A 14,319-nucleotide genomic window follows, 5' to 3' on the forward strand; every position below is an offset into this window, starting at 1 on the left:
TGAGCAGAAGATAGATCAAAACATGATTCTGTCCAACGCTTGTTTCTATCACATTGTACGACACATTATCTTTTTTACCAATCAGTAATAAATAACAAGTATTTTAACATTTTAACAACTCGAACTATAAAAATTATATGGAAACAGAATTTATGCTATACCGCTACTTGATAAAAATCTATTTGTTTCTGATAACATTTTAAATGCTAAAACTCAATAAAATATTCGCTGAATCGAAGAAAATCCATCATATTCGCCACACTTCGCTTCTATTGACTATCATATTAGAATTATAAATCACCTGTTCCTATTTATATGTTAAAACAAGGAATAAACAATCATAAATAGGTAAAAATGGTTAGAAACTTACCTTGAAGTGGAACTGTCATCAAAAACAAACCTATTCCCCCAAAAACGGAATAGCCAATCTTATTATACAGTATAATAGTAACCACAATTGTCTGGGCTATGCTAACCCATATGTCATTCATAAACTGTAAAGCTCCATCTATAGAAAAGGCATCCTTAGTAACCAGAGTAACAACCTAGAAAACATCGATACATAATATCGAAGGTTCAAAAATAATGCAAAGAAATTACTTTTCCCATGGGACCGTCTGCAAAAGTACCCGGTCTAAGCTTGAGAGCTTTCCGATATATCAAGGCGCACAAAGAGGTTCGAACTTTAATCGAATACTCCATGATCATTTGCTGGTAATTGTGATTGTATATACAAATGATGATGTTTATTAGGATTAACAGGAAACCATATCGAAGCGCGTCTTGTTTTGTAACGTCCGTCTGGTTCTCTTTAAAATAAGCGACGAACTTTGATAATGCTCTTGGTTGTAAAAATCTACAAACAAAAAGGAAAATATTTTACCGACTGTGAACTAGTTAGTCAATAGTCATTATTCATAATAAAGTATTCAAAATTTGTTAATTTATTGTTTGTTTCTAAGTATTTAAAATTGGTTCAAAACACTTTAAAGCTCGAAAAAATTGATTACATGTAGAAAACTGAACTTAAAAACAATAATACTCATTACAGTTTTACAGTGACTAAATTATTTTTGTAGAGACTTCTGGATTGAACCCAAGTTTATTAAATAAAACTAGACGACGTTGCGTAGTCGTTACAGATTACATCTTCATGGAGAAAACTCTGATACTGAAGCTTTTCCAATTAGATTCTCATATTTAAACAATTTTCCATCCCGGTCGATTGATATATAGCTTGTGACTTAGATAGCTTCACTTTGATTGAAAGAGAGATTGTTTTCCAAGGTTCGGTAGCTCTTGTCCTTTTTCTTATTGTCCTGTATCTTATTTTAATATTTCTAAACATCAAAACCTTGTGATGTTTTCTCTCATAATAGCCTAGTGGAATAGCTAAAACCACGACTTTATATAACTGAATGTTGTGGATGATATTATAGTATATTGTTCAACTATGACAGACTAGAATGTCCTTGTCATCTTCTCAGTTTTGTAGTATATACACTTCCCAAACTCAGAGCATCGCCTGTTACTTTTAGCGGATCTCCTTTAGTCTTGATTGTAGGAAGCCCAGTAGCACTTTTTGTTTGAATATAACTTTATAATTAAATTTCTATAGTATCTTTATAATGTGGTTTGTTGCTGAATAAAGAGCAGGACGGGGGAGTGATTCAATCTTTCGACAAAAGCATTAGAATATACTGTTACTACTTCAAAATCACTCTTAGAAAGGTAAAATGGAGCATCGATGATATTTTATAAGAACCAATCAAATCCACTTAATAGATTTTGTCGTTCCTCTATTAACCAACTATTAACATTATGTATGACGAATGGATGATATAGTTATGACTCTTTAACATATCTTGTAGTTTTGATTGATTGTAGCTGATATTCTTAAATTTCTTACTTATATTTGTTATAAGCTAATAAGTACCTTTGTTGTCTTGTATATCTGAAATCGTTTTCTTATGTTCTTGTTTTTGACAGGTTTTTCTAGTTATTTATGGATTAGACATAGTTTATTTAGACGAAGCAATATGAACACCTGATATATATACAACATTTATTTATTAGTGAAGTGTTGAGCGCCCAATTGCCTTTAGAATAGCTGCAATTCTTTGCGAAAGAGATTCCGAGAGTGTCTGAGTATTTTCCGATAGAATTTTGTACCATTCCTGTCACAAAACATCTGCTATCTACTTCAATTATGTGTATACTGTAAAACTCCCCATAGCGGTTACCTTCATACTGCAAACTCTACATTTTTGACTGTATATATGGGAACATTATTATCCTGGATTATGGTAATATTTGGTGGCAATATTCTAATCATAGTAAGCATTTCATCATTAAGGATTTAGAGCTAGTGGAATAGCTTGATTGAGGGCACGATATTTCCACACGAATCAAAGCAGAACCTCCTCCTGGTTGACTGTAAGAAAGAGACAGTCCGGATCCTAGGTTTCTTTTGGGGTTCTCCATGCATAAACACGGCGTTCATAAAGATCTTCCAATCATCAATTCATTCAATTTCATTATTAATAGTTTCTTATTATATATATTTATTTAGAAATTTAAAAATATTAATTTTATGACACAAAGTTCTAACGGTCAGTTTGTCTCCAGCTCTTCAATAGGTGTATGACGTAAATAATTATCTTCCTTTTGGTTTTATCAGCTTGGATCAATGCATAGAGTACAAATCATTCTGCGTCAGATTTAGCTCTATTTGATTCCTGCTTCCTCCCGTATGTCATAACAAGAACAAGAAACAAGTTTGAATCAAACAAAAATATTGTAGATGCTACAGCAAAAGTATCATATATGGATATATTAAAGGTATTTTGTAAATCTTCTAGAAAAGCACTACAGAAAATTGAAAGACCGGAACAATCGGAATAAGTATACTGACGCTGAATAAATAGTTTCCGCGAACTTACTGAAAATCCAGGTATATTGACGAATGATACTTACAAAATCCCTGTTCTCATAAACAACTGTATTACTCCAAGAAACATGTAATAGCAACCGTAATATTTCACCAAACATTTGAAGATGGATTCTTGACCGTTCAACTTGTCGCCGATAACCTTCCCGTTTTTGTTATACCATCGGGACTCCAAATCATTTCCGAGCTGTATAGAGTTAAACTTGGGCAGTATCCGATAGATGTCGCTCTCTTCCAAACCATCCTTCTTGCCTTTTCTTAGTATCGGTGTAGTGAACCTGTAACAAACGAAGGATACTTTTATATTTTGGGAAATGCGATAAATCGCTTAAGCGAGCGGTATAATAGATGGATGACTAAATAGGAATCTCTCCATTTTAAACCAAGTATACTAAATTATAAATAAATAATAACAGACAATGTTTTACTGGTTGCTAAAAACTACATATTATTGCTGACTACTCTTTTGTAAATATGTGGCTGTCCATATCTCCTTCCATGAAGTTCGTATAATCAAAACAAGAAGTATTATCAAGTGTTGTAGGTCATGTTCTTCGGCGATAATAAGAGTTGATTTTCAGTAACCAGAGACAGATACGAATTATTATTAACTGGCTTCATTATTGTTGCCTTTGTATTAACGGAATAAAACAATTCGTAAGAAAATAACGACCAGTTTTACAAACAGTCCTCACTAAAATCAGTGAATTAGAGCACGAATTGTTTCAACAATCTAGAATCGTACTAGTTCATACCATGAGAAATAATTCGTCGAAAACTATTTTCATCGGAAATAATAAGAACGAAAAACAGTTCAATTGATGAGACTTATAAACTGATAGATCGTTAGGATAAGTGGTTAAAGTTGATCAGATTTAAACCAGTGTCCTCTTGCCCTGTGCAACTATAGGGATGCAAAAAATACCATATGCCATATGGTATATTACAAGGTTGCAAGACCCAAATGTACCTTAAACAATTAGTGAAGATAAAAACAATAGTAGAGAGGAAACCCGGAAGTTGAAGAAACCAAGAAGAATAAATAAGTAAGAACTGTTTAGATATATGGAAGGAAGCATTGTTTAGAATAACATATATAGTCCGTATGAACTAAGGCAACAACTGCAATACGCAAACAGATGTTGACAAATGAGAGAGACAACGCAGTTATCAAAACTAATTTTATCAAGAGAAATGTGTACAGGTAGTAATAAAAGAGACTAAGGAGAAATACAATGATACCAAAATGAATGGAGGAAATACCGCAATGAAGGAAAAAAGAACCTAACGGAAAAAGGTAAATAAGCTGTCCAATGAAAGTAAAATTCATTGATTGAAATTGGTAAAATTGTTAATTAAAGGTTTTGTCCCATAGGATCCTCCAAAGGATACCAATACATAAAAACACGCCCTGGACTATACCTCATAGACGATGTAAAAAGAGTTTAATGTAAATATAATAAAAGTCCAAACAATTATAGTTTAAGTCCTTATATAATAATATATGCATTAGATGTAATATAATCCTAACAAAATTTTTGTTTCATTAATTCATTTACATTAAAATATTATTATAGGTCAATGCCAAAATAAACTAGGGTTGATGCGGCAACAACGTGGCGTTTTGATCTCATCAATTTTGATGACATGAGTTCATTGTTTTATTGAATAACACCGAAATGTGGGTCTAAAATCTTGAAACAACCTGGTACGTAATTTAAATAGTTGTTTATTAATTATTCAACACATGCTACAATTTTATTTAATTTATCCTTATTTGAAAAAACCTTAAGGAATATTTAATTCGTCCAAAATCATCAAGTCCCCCATGTAGAATATTAATAGTGATAATATCGCCACCTATTATGGGAGAACTTATGTTAATTATGGGACGTCGGTGAATGTATAAAAATTAAACGCCATGAATTTTTAAGCGATAATTAAATGTATAGTTCGACTATTTTAAATAGTGTTTGTCTTTGAAATGATACAGGTGGTTCAACATAACAATTGATTATGTTCGTATAGACTAGACAAATAGGAAACAATGATTGAATTATTCTCTGAATGAACTCAAAAACTAGAAAACAATACGCCTATAGTCTCAAAAATAAGAAATGGCAAATAAATACTGGGAAGAAGAAGGAAATAAAGAGAGCAAAATCATGCTGATCTACGAATATTCCTGGAATTGCAAAAAATGGTAATTGGTTAATATCTGAAACTCAGTTACCAAAATACTCCTTTAAAAATTTAGAGGTTTTAATTTTTATCAAACGAACCCCACAAGAAGAGGAAGTGCCATAATAATAAAAAAGAACATTTGCCACTATCAAGAATCAGCACTAACTGTTAAATCAAGCCGATACAGGGTTACATTAGTTGCAATATATAGCCCTCCAAGATACAATCAAAAGAAGGCAAATCATTTGAATGTCCTAAATAACTTGGCAATTTTTATGCAATGGCGATTTTAGAATGACGACCACTAAAGGTAATGAACTTCATAATTGTTCATAACGTAACTGGAAAACCAACATATTGGTCGACTGATCCGGTGAAAGCCACAGACCTATTAGATTATTGTTATTCATAGTTAGAAACATAACATCCAACTATATAGAACGAAACAGAACGCCTTTAAATAAAAATATTTTAAACCATATAACCCAAAGTTTGAAAAGGCAAATACTGGAAATTAAAAACAAATCCATAAATAACCATCTGAGAAGTCTAGCAGATGACAAGAAAAGAGATTATTCGCTCTGGTAAGCCACCAAATCCCTAAAACAATCATGTCTACACTGTACAGTTATAGAAGTCCTAAATTGAAATTGAACATGCAACAATCAAGCTGAAGCATTTGCTGATAATCTAGAGAAAACCTTCAAACCAAACGTAACTGATATTGAGTAAAATTTGCCAGTTTACGACTAATTAACAGGATAATTGCTACATAAACTACCAAGAGAGGCAAATATAAAATTCACCAACTTGAACAATGCAGAATTTCGACCAAAGAATGTCTCAGATATTTGGAAGATGGCTGAAATCATCATAATCCCAAAACCTGATAAATCACCAAATGAAATAAAAGCTCTTAAACCATGTCACCTAGGAGTAATATCTAAGGTACGTGAAAAACTCCCGTTGATAAAAACCCAGTACCTATACGTCATTTTGGATTTGTTAACGAACATTCGACGATTGATCAAATGCTTAGAACAACAGATGTAACTGAAAAAGCCTATGAATGTAAAAAGTTATGTTCAGCTATATTCTTAGTGCCACATACAAGTGTCCCATAAGCTATGGCATGACGGCCTTGTTAATAAGCTACAGAAAATGTTACCAAAACAACACACCGAACTATTAAAATCGTACATTACAGCCACAATGATTAAAAGAAGCTAAAGCAGGTGTACCACAAGGAAGGGTATTGGGGCCAGTTCTTTACCTACTCTACACATGTGATATATCACAAATGGAAAATATCACGGTGGCTATATTTTCTGATAACACTGTCATTCTTGCTGTCGGAGATAATAGCGAAAAAGCCGCACAAAAGTTTCAACAAGCAAATGAAAATATAAATAATTGATCCCATATTTGGAAAATAAACATTAACAAGAGCAAATCTGTGCATGTACATTTCACGTATAATCAAACGGCACAATCATCAATAACAACGAACAATAATATCATGGAAGAAACATGTAAAAAATAGAAAAGAAAGAACTTAAGTTAAAATATAGGAAACTGTTTTGTTTAAATGGAAGAAAATAGCAATTATCAGTACATAATTAATTGCTACTATATAGGCAAATTGAAACTTATATGGACATACGAAATACAATTTTGGGGAGGTTCCGCGAAAACTAACATAAATTCAATACCAGTTTTCCAGAACTACATCCTGAGAAATATTGTAGGCGCACCGAGATACTACAGGACTGATTAGTTACATCGATATCTTCAGATATAGAATATCGTCAAGGAAATCAAGATAATTTCAAGGACACATGAGGACAGACTCTATTCTCATGTCAATATCGAAGTAAAACAACTCTTCGATAACACCAGAACAGGACACAAACTCAAATGAAACGAACTATTTGATCTTGTGTGATGAGGTGCATTGAACAAAAAAACCTCAGTGTTAATATATAAATATTACTATTATAAATATCAAAGACTATGATATGAGTCTCCTAGATATATACCTAGATTTAAGTTAAAGTAAAGACAAATCGTAGGTTAGTCCGCAGCGACTAGTTACAATGTAGTAAATAAATTTAAAAATATACGTTTGTATACACAAGATGTGAAATGGCTAGGATTTAAAATCAAAAGTTGAAACGATTGAGAACACAATAATGTCGATTTAACCATATGCTAATGTAAACAAGACTCTTATCTCTTATCCCCTCACTCAGCTCACCTTCCAGCATGATAAAAACACCCTATTTTTTTTAACAAACAAGGTGGTACCAATAACATAATTCAGTGGCGTGGCGTAGTGTGAGTAGCAGTACTATAGTGACAGTAAAATTTCACAATAAATAATAATAATAATAGTTTGCAAATATTTTAATTTCGGAGCTATATTGAATGATTTTCATTTCTTTGTTTCCTGAGCGTCTGACCACCTATAGACCAACATGGTGCTATATGAGTGAATGGTGCAACATATTCACAAGCAACTTGACAAAAGAGTGTAAAAACAGGAGTATTCAAAAGGTAAACGCTTTGCAGATGGTGCAGACGAGAAACGAGAATAATGGGCTGATGACAGTATAAGTAATGCAAAAATATCTGTGAATAACTTGACATTTTCATGGAAAATGAACAGTGCACAATAAGTAGAAACACTGTCAACAATAATACTGTCATTCTTGGTATCGGAGATAATAGCGGGAAAGCCCCACACAGATGGACCGTAACAGCATAACTGAATAGGTTGATATAACTATGGCTTATTCTTGTAGAATTCAGTCAGAAAAATATCCATAAATGAAAAATAAACAAATTACTTTTTACCATAAACAAACTGCATTTGCATATCGTATCGTACAGATACTAAAAACATTAGTATTTGCACATGTATATTGATGCAATTCATATAGACATAAAGGTGATGAATGTAAACATTCAATATTTACACAATAAACTCGAATTTTTATCCTAATTAGATGCAAAACGAAATAAGCTAATATCAGAAAATTTATAAATACAACATAAACAACTCAATTAACGTGTTTAAGTATATCTATAATGCTAGTGTTCTAATACCACTAATTGACAAGATTTATTAATCTCCAATAGTAAATTTAACAATAATATTATATCGATAACCCTGTATATTCATGTATTACAGCTTCTATTCGTTATCTGCGCCACGTTACTCTAAATATCTGAATAACTTCGTGGGTGTGACTCAGTTAAAGTGTTACTAAATAAAAGCAGACGTTAAACGTATATATAAAAACTTTTATCTAAATTAATTAAGTATTAAAAATTAGTAATTTTGTTAACATTTGCTGTTTGACTGTACGTAAACTTATCACGTTCGTTTATATATGTATGTGTGAAAATAAATAGATCTCATCGAGAAATTTGAAATTTAGAGATATTAACATAAACAGGTAGAGATAGAGGTAAAACACAAACAAAAAGCACAACGTACAATTCAAAGAAATCACAAATAATTCCGAATATACATTGTACTTACATTCTTTTATATTTTTTGAGAAAGGTTTGCACATTAAGGCAAAAAAACTGGGCGGGATTGTTGCTTCTTTTTAATAGTAAAATTTGTAGCCTTGCGCATACTTAGCAACAGAAATAATTATCCTGAATGGAAACATTGTTGATCCTTTTTCGAGGGTTGCATTTTCCAGATGTGATCACGTCCTATGAATGTTAAAACTTCATAAAACCTCATTTCTAAAGACGCGACGGTCAGAATCATTATGTTCTTCTTATTCAGGTTGTTTTACTATGTTTTCTGCTGCCCAAGTCCTTAGGTTGAGTTTTCTGCTTGAGTTTCATCAAATAGTGAGTTTGTTCACAGAGTATTCCAGTTTTCTATTTTTAATTCCATTTATTATTTCTATTTGTTATTCTGCTGTAAGTTAACATCGCCTACTGGAAATTAGACAGAAATTTGCAGATCATGGTGAACGGCCACCAAAGTAGTAGAAATGAATTGTAGTAGTTCACTTGCTAGGCCATAGACTATTGGGTTCTGGAGTTTGCAAAACTTTGAAAAGCATTCCATGGAGGGATACCATAGCAATTTGGATAGAAACAGCATTATTTCGAAGACCTTCAAAGGCAAACTGGCGGACTCAGATACAATCGATACTCATAAATATTTTCACAAGAGCTATAAGCTGTCTAGACGGAATAAGGATCACGTATATACCTATAGTCAGTTCTTTAGGAGAGCGGTGTTATATGATGCAAGCGATACGGCCATATGCAAGGACCATTTAACAGGTCAGTGAAAAGTCCCCAGCCTGAAATATAGATGGTGCTACTAGAATTAAATCCATATATTTTTTAGTTAGCCTTAAACCTCAAAAGAATAAATAAAATAAAATTGAAATATTATATACATATGTATGTATAAATAAATTTATTATAAAAATTTGACTGTATAAATTTGACAGCTGTCGGATATCTATTTTGTGAATTATAGCATTTTGAGTGAACTTTTGTTATTTTGAAAAAAATAATGAAAATAATATATTGCTTTTTGAAGGGAAAAAGTACAGATGAAGCAAAAACTTGGCTTGATGCCGAATTTCCGGACACTGCCCAAGGAAAATCAACCATCACGGATTGGTATGCTAAGTTTAGACGTTGTGAAATGAGCACCGAAAACGGTGAACGCTGTGGATGCCCAAATGAGATTGTTAAGTCAGTGAAAAGGATGGCAAAAATCCATGAATTGGGCTTTGAATTCCTCATCCTCTGCATTCTCCAGACCTGGCCCCTAGCGACTATTTCCTGTTCTCAGATATCAAAAGAATGCTCGCTGAGAAGAAATTTTCGTCGAATTTAGAGATGATCGACGAAACTGAGGCCTATTTTGAAGCAAAGGATAAATCGTACTACAAAAATGGTATCGAAAAGTTGGAGAGTCGATATAATAAGTGTATCACCTTTGAAGGGAATTATGTTGAATAAAAAAACCAATTTTACCAAAAAAATGTGTTTTACTATGGTAGGGCGGGGACTTTTCAATTGACCTGTTATATTAAAAATACCTGAATATAGAACAAATGGGATGTTTGGTGTGTTTTCTAACAGATAATTTAGTATTGCTGTTCAACAAATCGCATTTTCTTCCTTTAAATAGAATAATTTTAAAGTAAATTTATAGTTTTAGTATTTCTACATGCTTTCAACTTAATTTCACAACTTAATAAATACTTATTTTTTGCCTATTTTAAAAGGTAACGGAAAACATTCCAAATAATTTTTATTTTTGAAATCTATGATCATCTTACTTATATCGACTACGTATCGTCTACAGATAATCTAAGTTTTGTGATAAAAATAGCTAGTGCATGTGGAAGTGTAAATATTACAAATGTATAACCAGTAATAATATAAATGGACTTATTAAATAAAATACATTCGACTGTGACTGAAAAATTCATCAAATCATTCAGCATGATGTCTATTTATTCAACGGTGCAACTCATAGAATTTTTTTTAATTTTATACATAAAGTAAACAAGAAACCACATATTTTTTTGCTGGTTTTAATACAAATGCTCATTTATGCTCAATATATCAATATTGTTCATTGTTCTCGTAAAAGTATAACGTATATTTAGTGTGTATAAAATACGGTTCATTTAGATGTGGTTTAAAACAAGTTTTGTTGTAATATATTTAGACTTTATCCGCCTTAATGATGCACATATATTTTTATTAGCAGTAGTGATTGACACCGACGATTATTATATATGGTCACGACAAATTGTAGCTTAAATAATTATAATTATTATATTAAATTATGATAATTATCATAAATAAATAATATATGGTCTATTCAAAATATCAGTAAGCTCAAATCATCACGATAAATAATGTATTGCCTATCGCTATTTGTAAATTCGTTTCAATTTCAGACAATATTTTCTTTCTCATTTTGTTCTAGTTAAAAAGTGATACAATGCTGTATTAATTAATTGTTAAAAAGTGATAAGATTCGTCTATGTGAAATTTTTTTAAAACATCAATGGCATGAAATATATAATAGGGTAAAAACCTGCATACATTGTTTTACTATACTTGTTTACTATACTGGTTATAAAAGATTCCAAATCACTGCTTAATATTTCGGACTACTTTGCTTGAAAATGCCGAAATTATTGTCAATCATAGTCAAATATATAAACATAACAGCAACCTATTAAATTTGTTTTGTTCGTAATTTAATTTTGTGTATACGTCACAAAAATGTATTGTTATTTTTTTTGATATATTTTAAAATCTCCTTTTACCAACTATGGGATTATCTGGATTGGGCCTAAAGTTTAAAGTGGGCTCCGAACCACGGTCCTCAGCATTAAGCCTACCGACTGGCGAGTGACCAACTTTAGAAATCATCCCAGAAGACATCCGGTCTTACCCAGCCTGGTTACTGGCGTGACTGGGATCATTTTACTCGTCGGATTTTACACACTTGCCTAGAACATTCGCTAATATTAAACAATCACAAACATAAATTTACGACCATGCCCCAGCAGGATTCGAACCCGCGGCTATCGCAACAGTAGGAGGACCGTCCCATCGCCTGTATCACTACGCCACCAAGCCGGCTATTGTTATTTTTATATTGTTTAGGCTCGGCACCGACTTCAAACTCATCAGTTGGTAGTAATTAAAATAACATTGTACATAGATAAATAGATTTAGGTAGGTATTAAGCTAAATTGTGTGTATTTATTTTTAGGATTTAGGTAGTTAAATAAGTTTTTGATTTATATTTATCTAGTTGTTATAACGATTATTTGTTTGTTGAAGTCGGTTCAATTTTCTTGTTAAAAATATTTTATTTCTCTCTTTTTAGTGTTAGATATTTATTCAATAACTTACGCAGTTATTTTATTATTACAAGGCATAGCCCAAGTAAAAATACAGCCCGTATGAGGAAAATTAGGACTAAAGAAACAATTATTGAAAATAAGGAACGTGTCAGGCTCTGGGGTCCACTACCTAATCTATGTTATCTGACAAATGTTGCGATCAAACCAGAAAAAAAAACAGTTGCTGCCATGTTGTTGGGAATCGAATCCGGGACTATTTCTAACCATTACACTGCAGAAACAGTTGCCTACATTGTTTTTACGACGTTCCATATGATATGGTTGGCGCTTAAAAGCAAACTGATTGACTTTTATAGTGAACTACTTACATTATACACCTATATCTGAACATTTTAGATAAAACATATGTGAAAACGTACGTGTCTTTGAAATTTGAGGTTTTCCCTCGATTTGCCCCCTTTCCCCATCAGATCCAAATTTGATGCCAATGGGACCACTTCGGAAGTGAACCCTTTCGAATCAAAAAGGATTTTGAAAATCGGTCCATAATTGACGGAGAGAAGTCGACGAATATACATTAAAAATATATACGGACGAACATAGAACCTCCTCCTTTTTTGAGGTCGGTTAAAATTAGCTTCTGAGTTCGAAGAAAGATGCAGCTTATACCCATGCCATCATAAAATGTTAAACATTAATATTTTTTTATTATCTATGTATTTTACTTCTGAAAAGAAAATTGTCATAGCAATATAATAATTGCTAAGAAAATAATATCAGTTTAAATACTTTTTAATGCTATAAATAATATTACTTGAGATACGTAGTATTTTAGGATCATTAGTCAAAAGTTATTATCAAACTATAATTTTACTTTAATTTAGTTCGGCATTTGTATTTTATATAAATATGTTGTTTCTACAACGTATTACAACATCTATCGAGAAAACACTTAAGCCAGTTAAAATAACACTTATATCTAATCTACTTATATAGTAAATGTGACACAAAATCATTTTATTTCAATTGATTTATCATTATTAGTTAAACGCACACTACTGGCCAAAATTACCAAAATCTAGTTAACCATAAGAAAAATAACGAAGGAAGTTATTTTTACCACTACCTTATATTCTATACTGTATATATTCTATATTTTAAAAGAAATTTTATTCCGATCTATTGCAATTAGAAAGACGTTACGATGAAAAAATTGGCGACTTTTATTGAATTTACTGTCCATTTTATCATTTAAAATTTTTAACTTTACACCATTCTTGTAATTATTGTAACTGTAATTCTTCTAAGAAAACAATAATGAAACTAAACATAAAAATAAACTGGCAAAAAATTTAGATAAAAATAGTTACAGCTTAACTTGATAAGGAAAGTATTTCTGAAATGTTAATTGGATTTTTGTTTAATAGCATTTAAATTATAATATTGCATCTCTGGTTTCTACCAGGAAACGTCTTAAAAGGAACTAAGAACTATTATTATTGATCAAAAAATTATTATCGGATAAAGCTATGTCTTATGTTCAACCTAGTGCTGCAATACTTCCTTTCTCAAGTCCAAGAGAACTATCAGAAAAGGGTATAAAACTGTTAACATTTATACTTAATGCTATGCTACGAATTTATTACTTCCCTAGCATCTGAAAAGTGTCAGCAAAAATCCCTAGCAAAAGAAAACCGGGGAAAAATACCAGAAGATGTGACCTCCTACCGGCCTATAAGTTTATTACCGATAATCTCGATAGTTTTCGAGAAACTGTACATAAAAAAGCTAAACTATATAATAGAAAAAACAAAAATTATTCCATAACATTAGTTTGGGTCTCGAAATAAACATGGGACTATAAAACAAGTGCACAGACTTGTAAACAAAATAAAGATTGACCTAAATGCCAAAAGATATTGTTCGGTTTCTAGATATATCTCAGACTTTTGACAAGTATGGCGTACGGGCTTGCAGGTTAACCTAAACAAACCTCTCCCTCATCCGGACTATCAACTACTAAAATCGTATCTCACTGATAGACGTTTTATTGTAAATCAAGGCGATGAACATACTGAATTAAATCCCATATATTCAGGAGTTCCGCAAGGTAGTGCACTGGGTCCAGTACTGTAACTTCTGTATAAGGCCGATCTGCCCACCACAAAAATAACTACTGTGGCAATTAGCATTCTATGAAGATCCAGTCACAGCATCAGTAAACCTACAAACCCACCTGTAGCAAATACAATTATTGTTGAAGACATGGCGCATTAAAGCCAATGAAACAAAATCCACCCA

The 14,319-nt window shown here is 31.9% G+C and overlaps 1 protein-coding gene across 1 annotated transcript in view; it reads right to left on the reverse strand.

Annotated features, from left to right (window-relative positions):
• Positions 1-14,319, reverse strand: part of LOC143192327 (ATP-binding cassette sub-family C member 4) — a 46,650-nt gene that overhangs the window by 13,541 nt on the left and 18,790 nt on the right. The window contains exons 3-5 of the mRNA XM_076397594.1: positions 2,977-3,228; positions 601-856; positions 371-545 (exon numbers count right to left, since the gene is read on the reverse strand). Coding sequence (XP_076253709.1) covers positions 371-545; positions 601-856; positions 2,977-3,228 — 683 coding nt within the window. The remainder of the gene's footprint in view (positions 1-370; positions 546-600; positions 857-2,976; positions 3,229-14,319) is intronic.

This window comes from Rhynchophorus ferrugineus, unplaced genomic scaffold (assembly GCF_030347505.1).
Source record: "Rhynchophorus ferrugineus isolate W39M unplaced genomic scaffold, kcgeb_rfMv2 rfM3, whole genome shotgun sequence".
NCBI lineage: Eukaryota > Metazoa > Arthropoda > Insecta > Coleoptera > Curculionidae > Rhynchophorus > Rhynchophorus ferrugineus.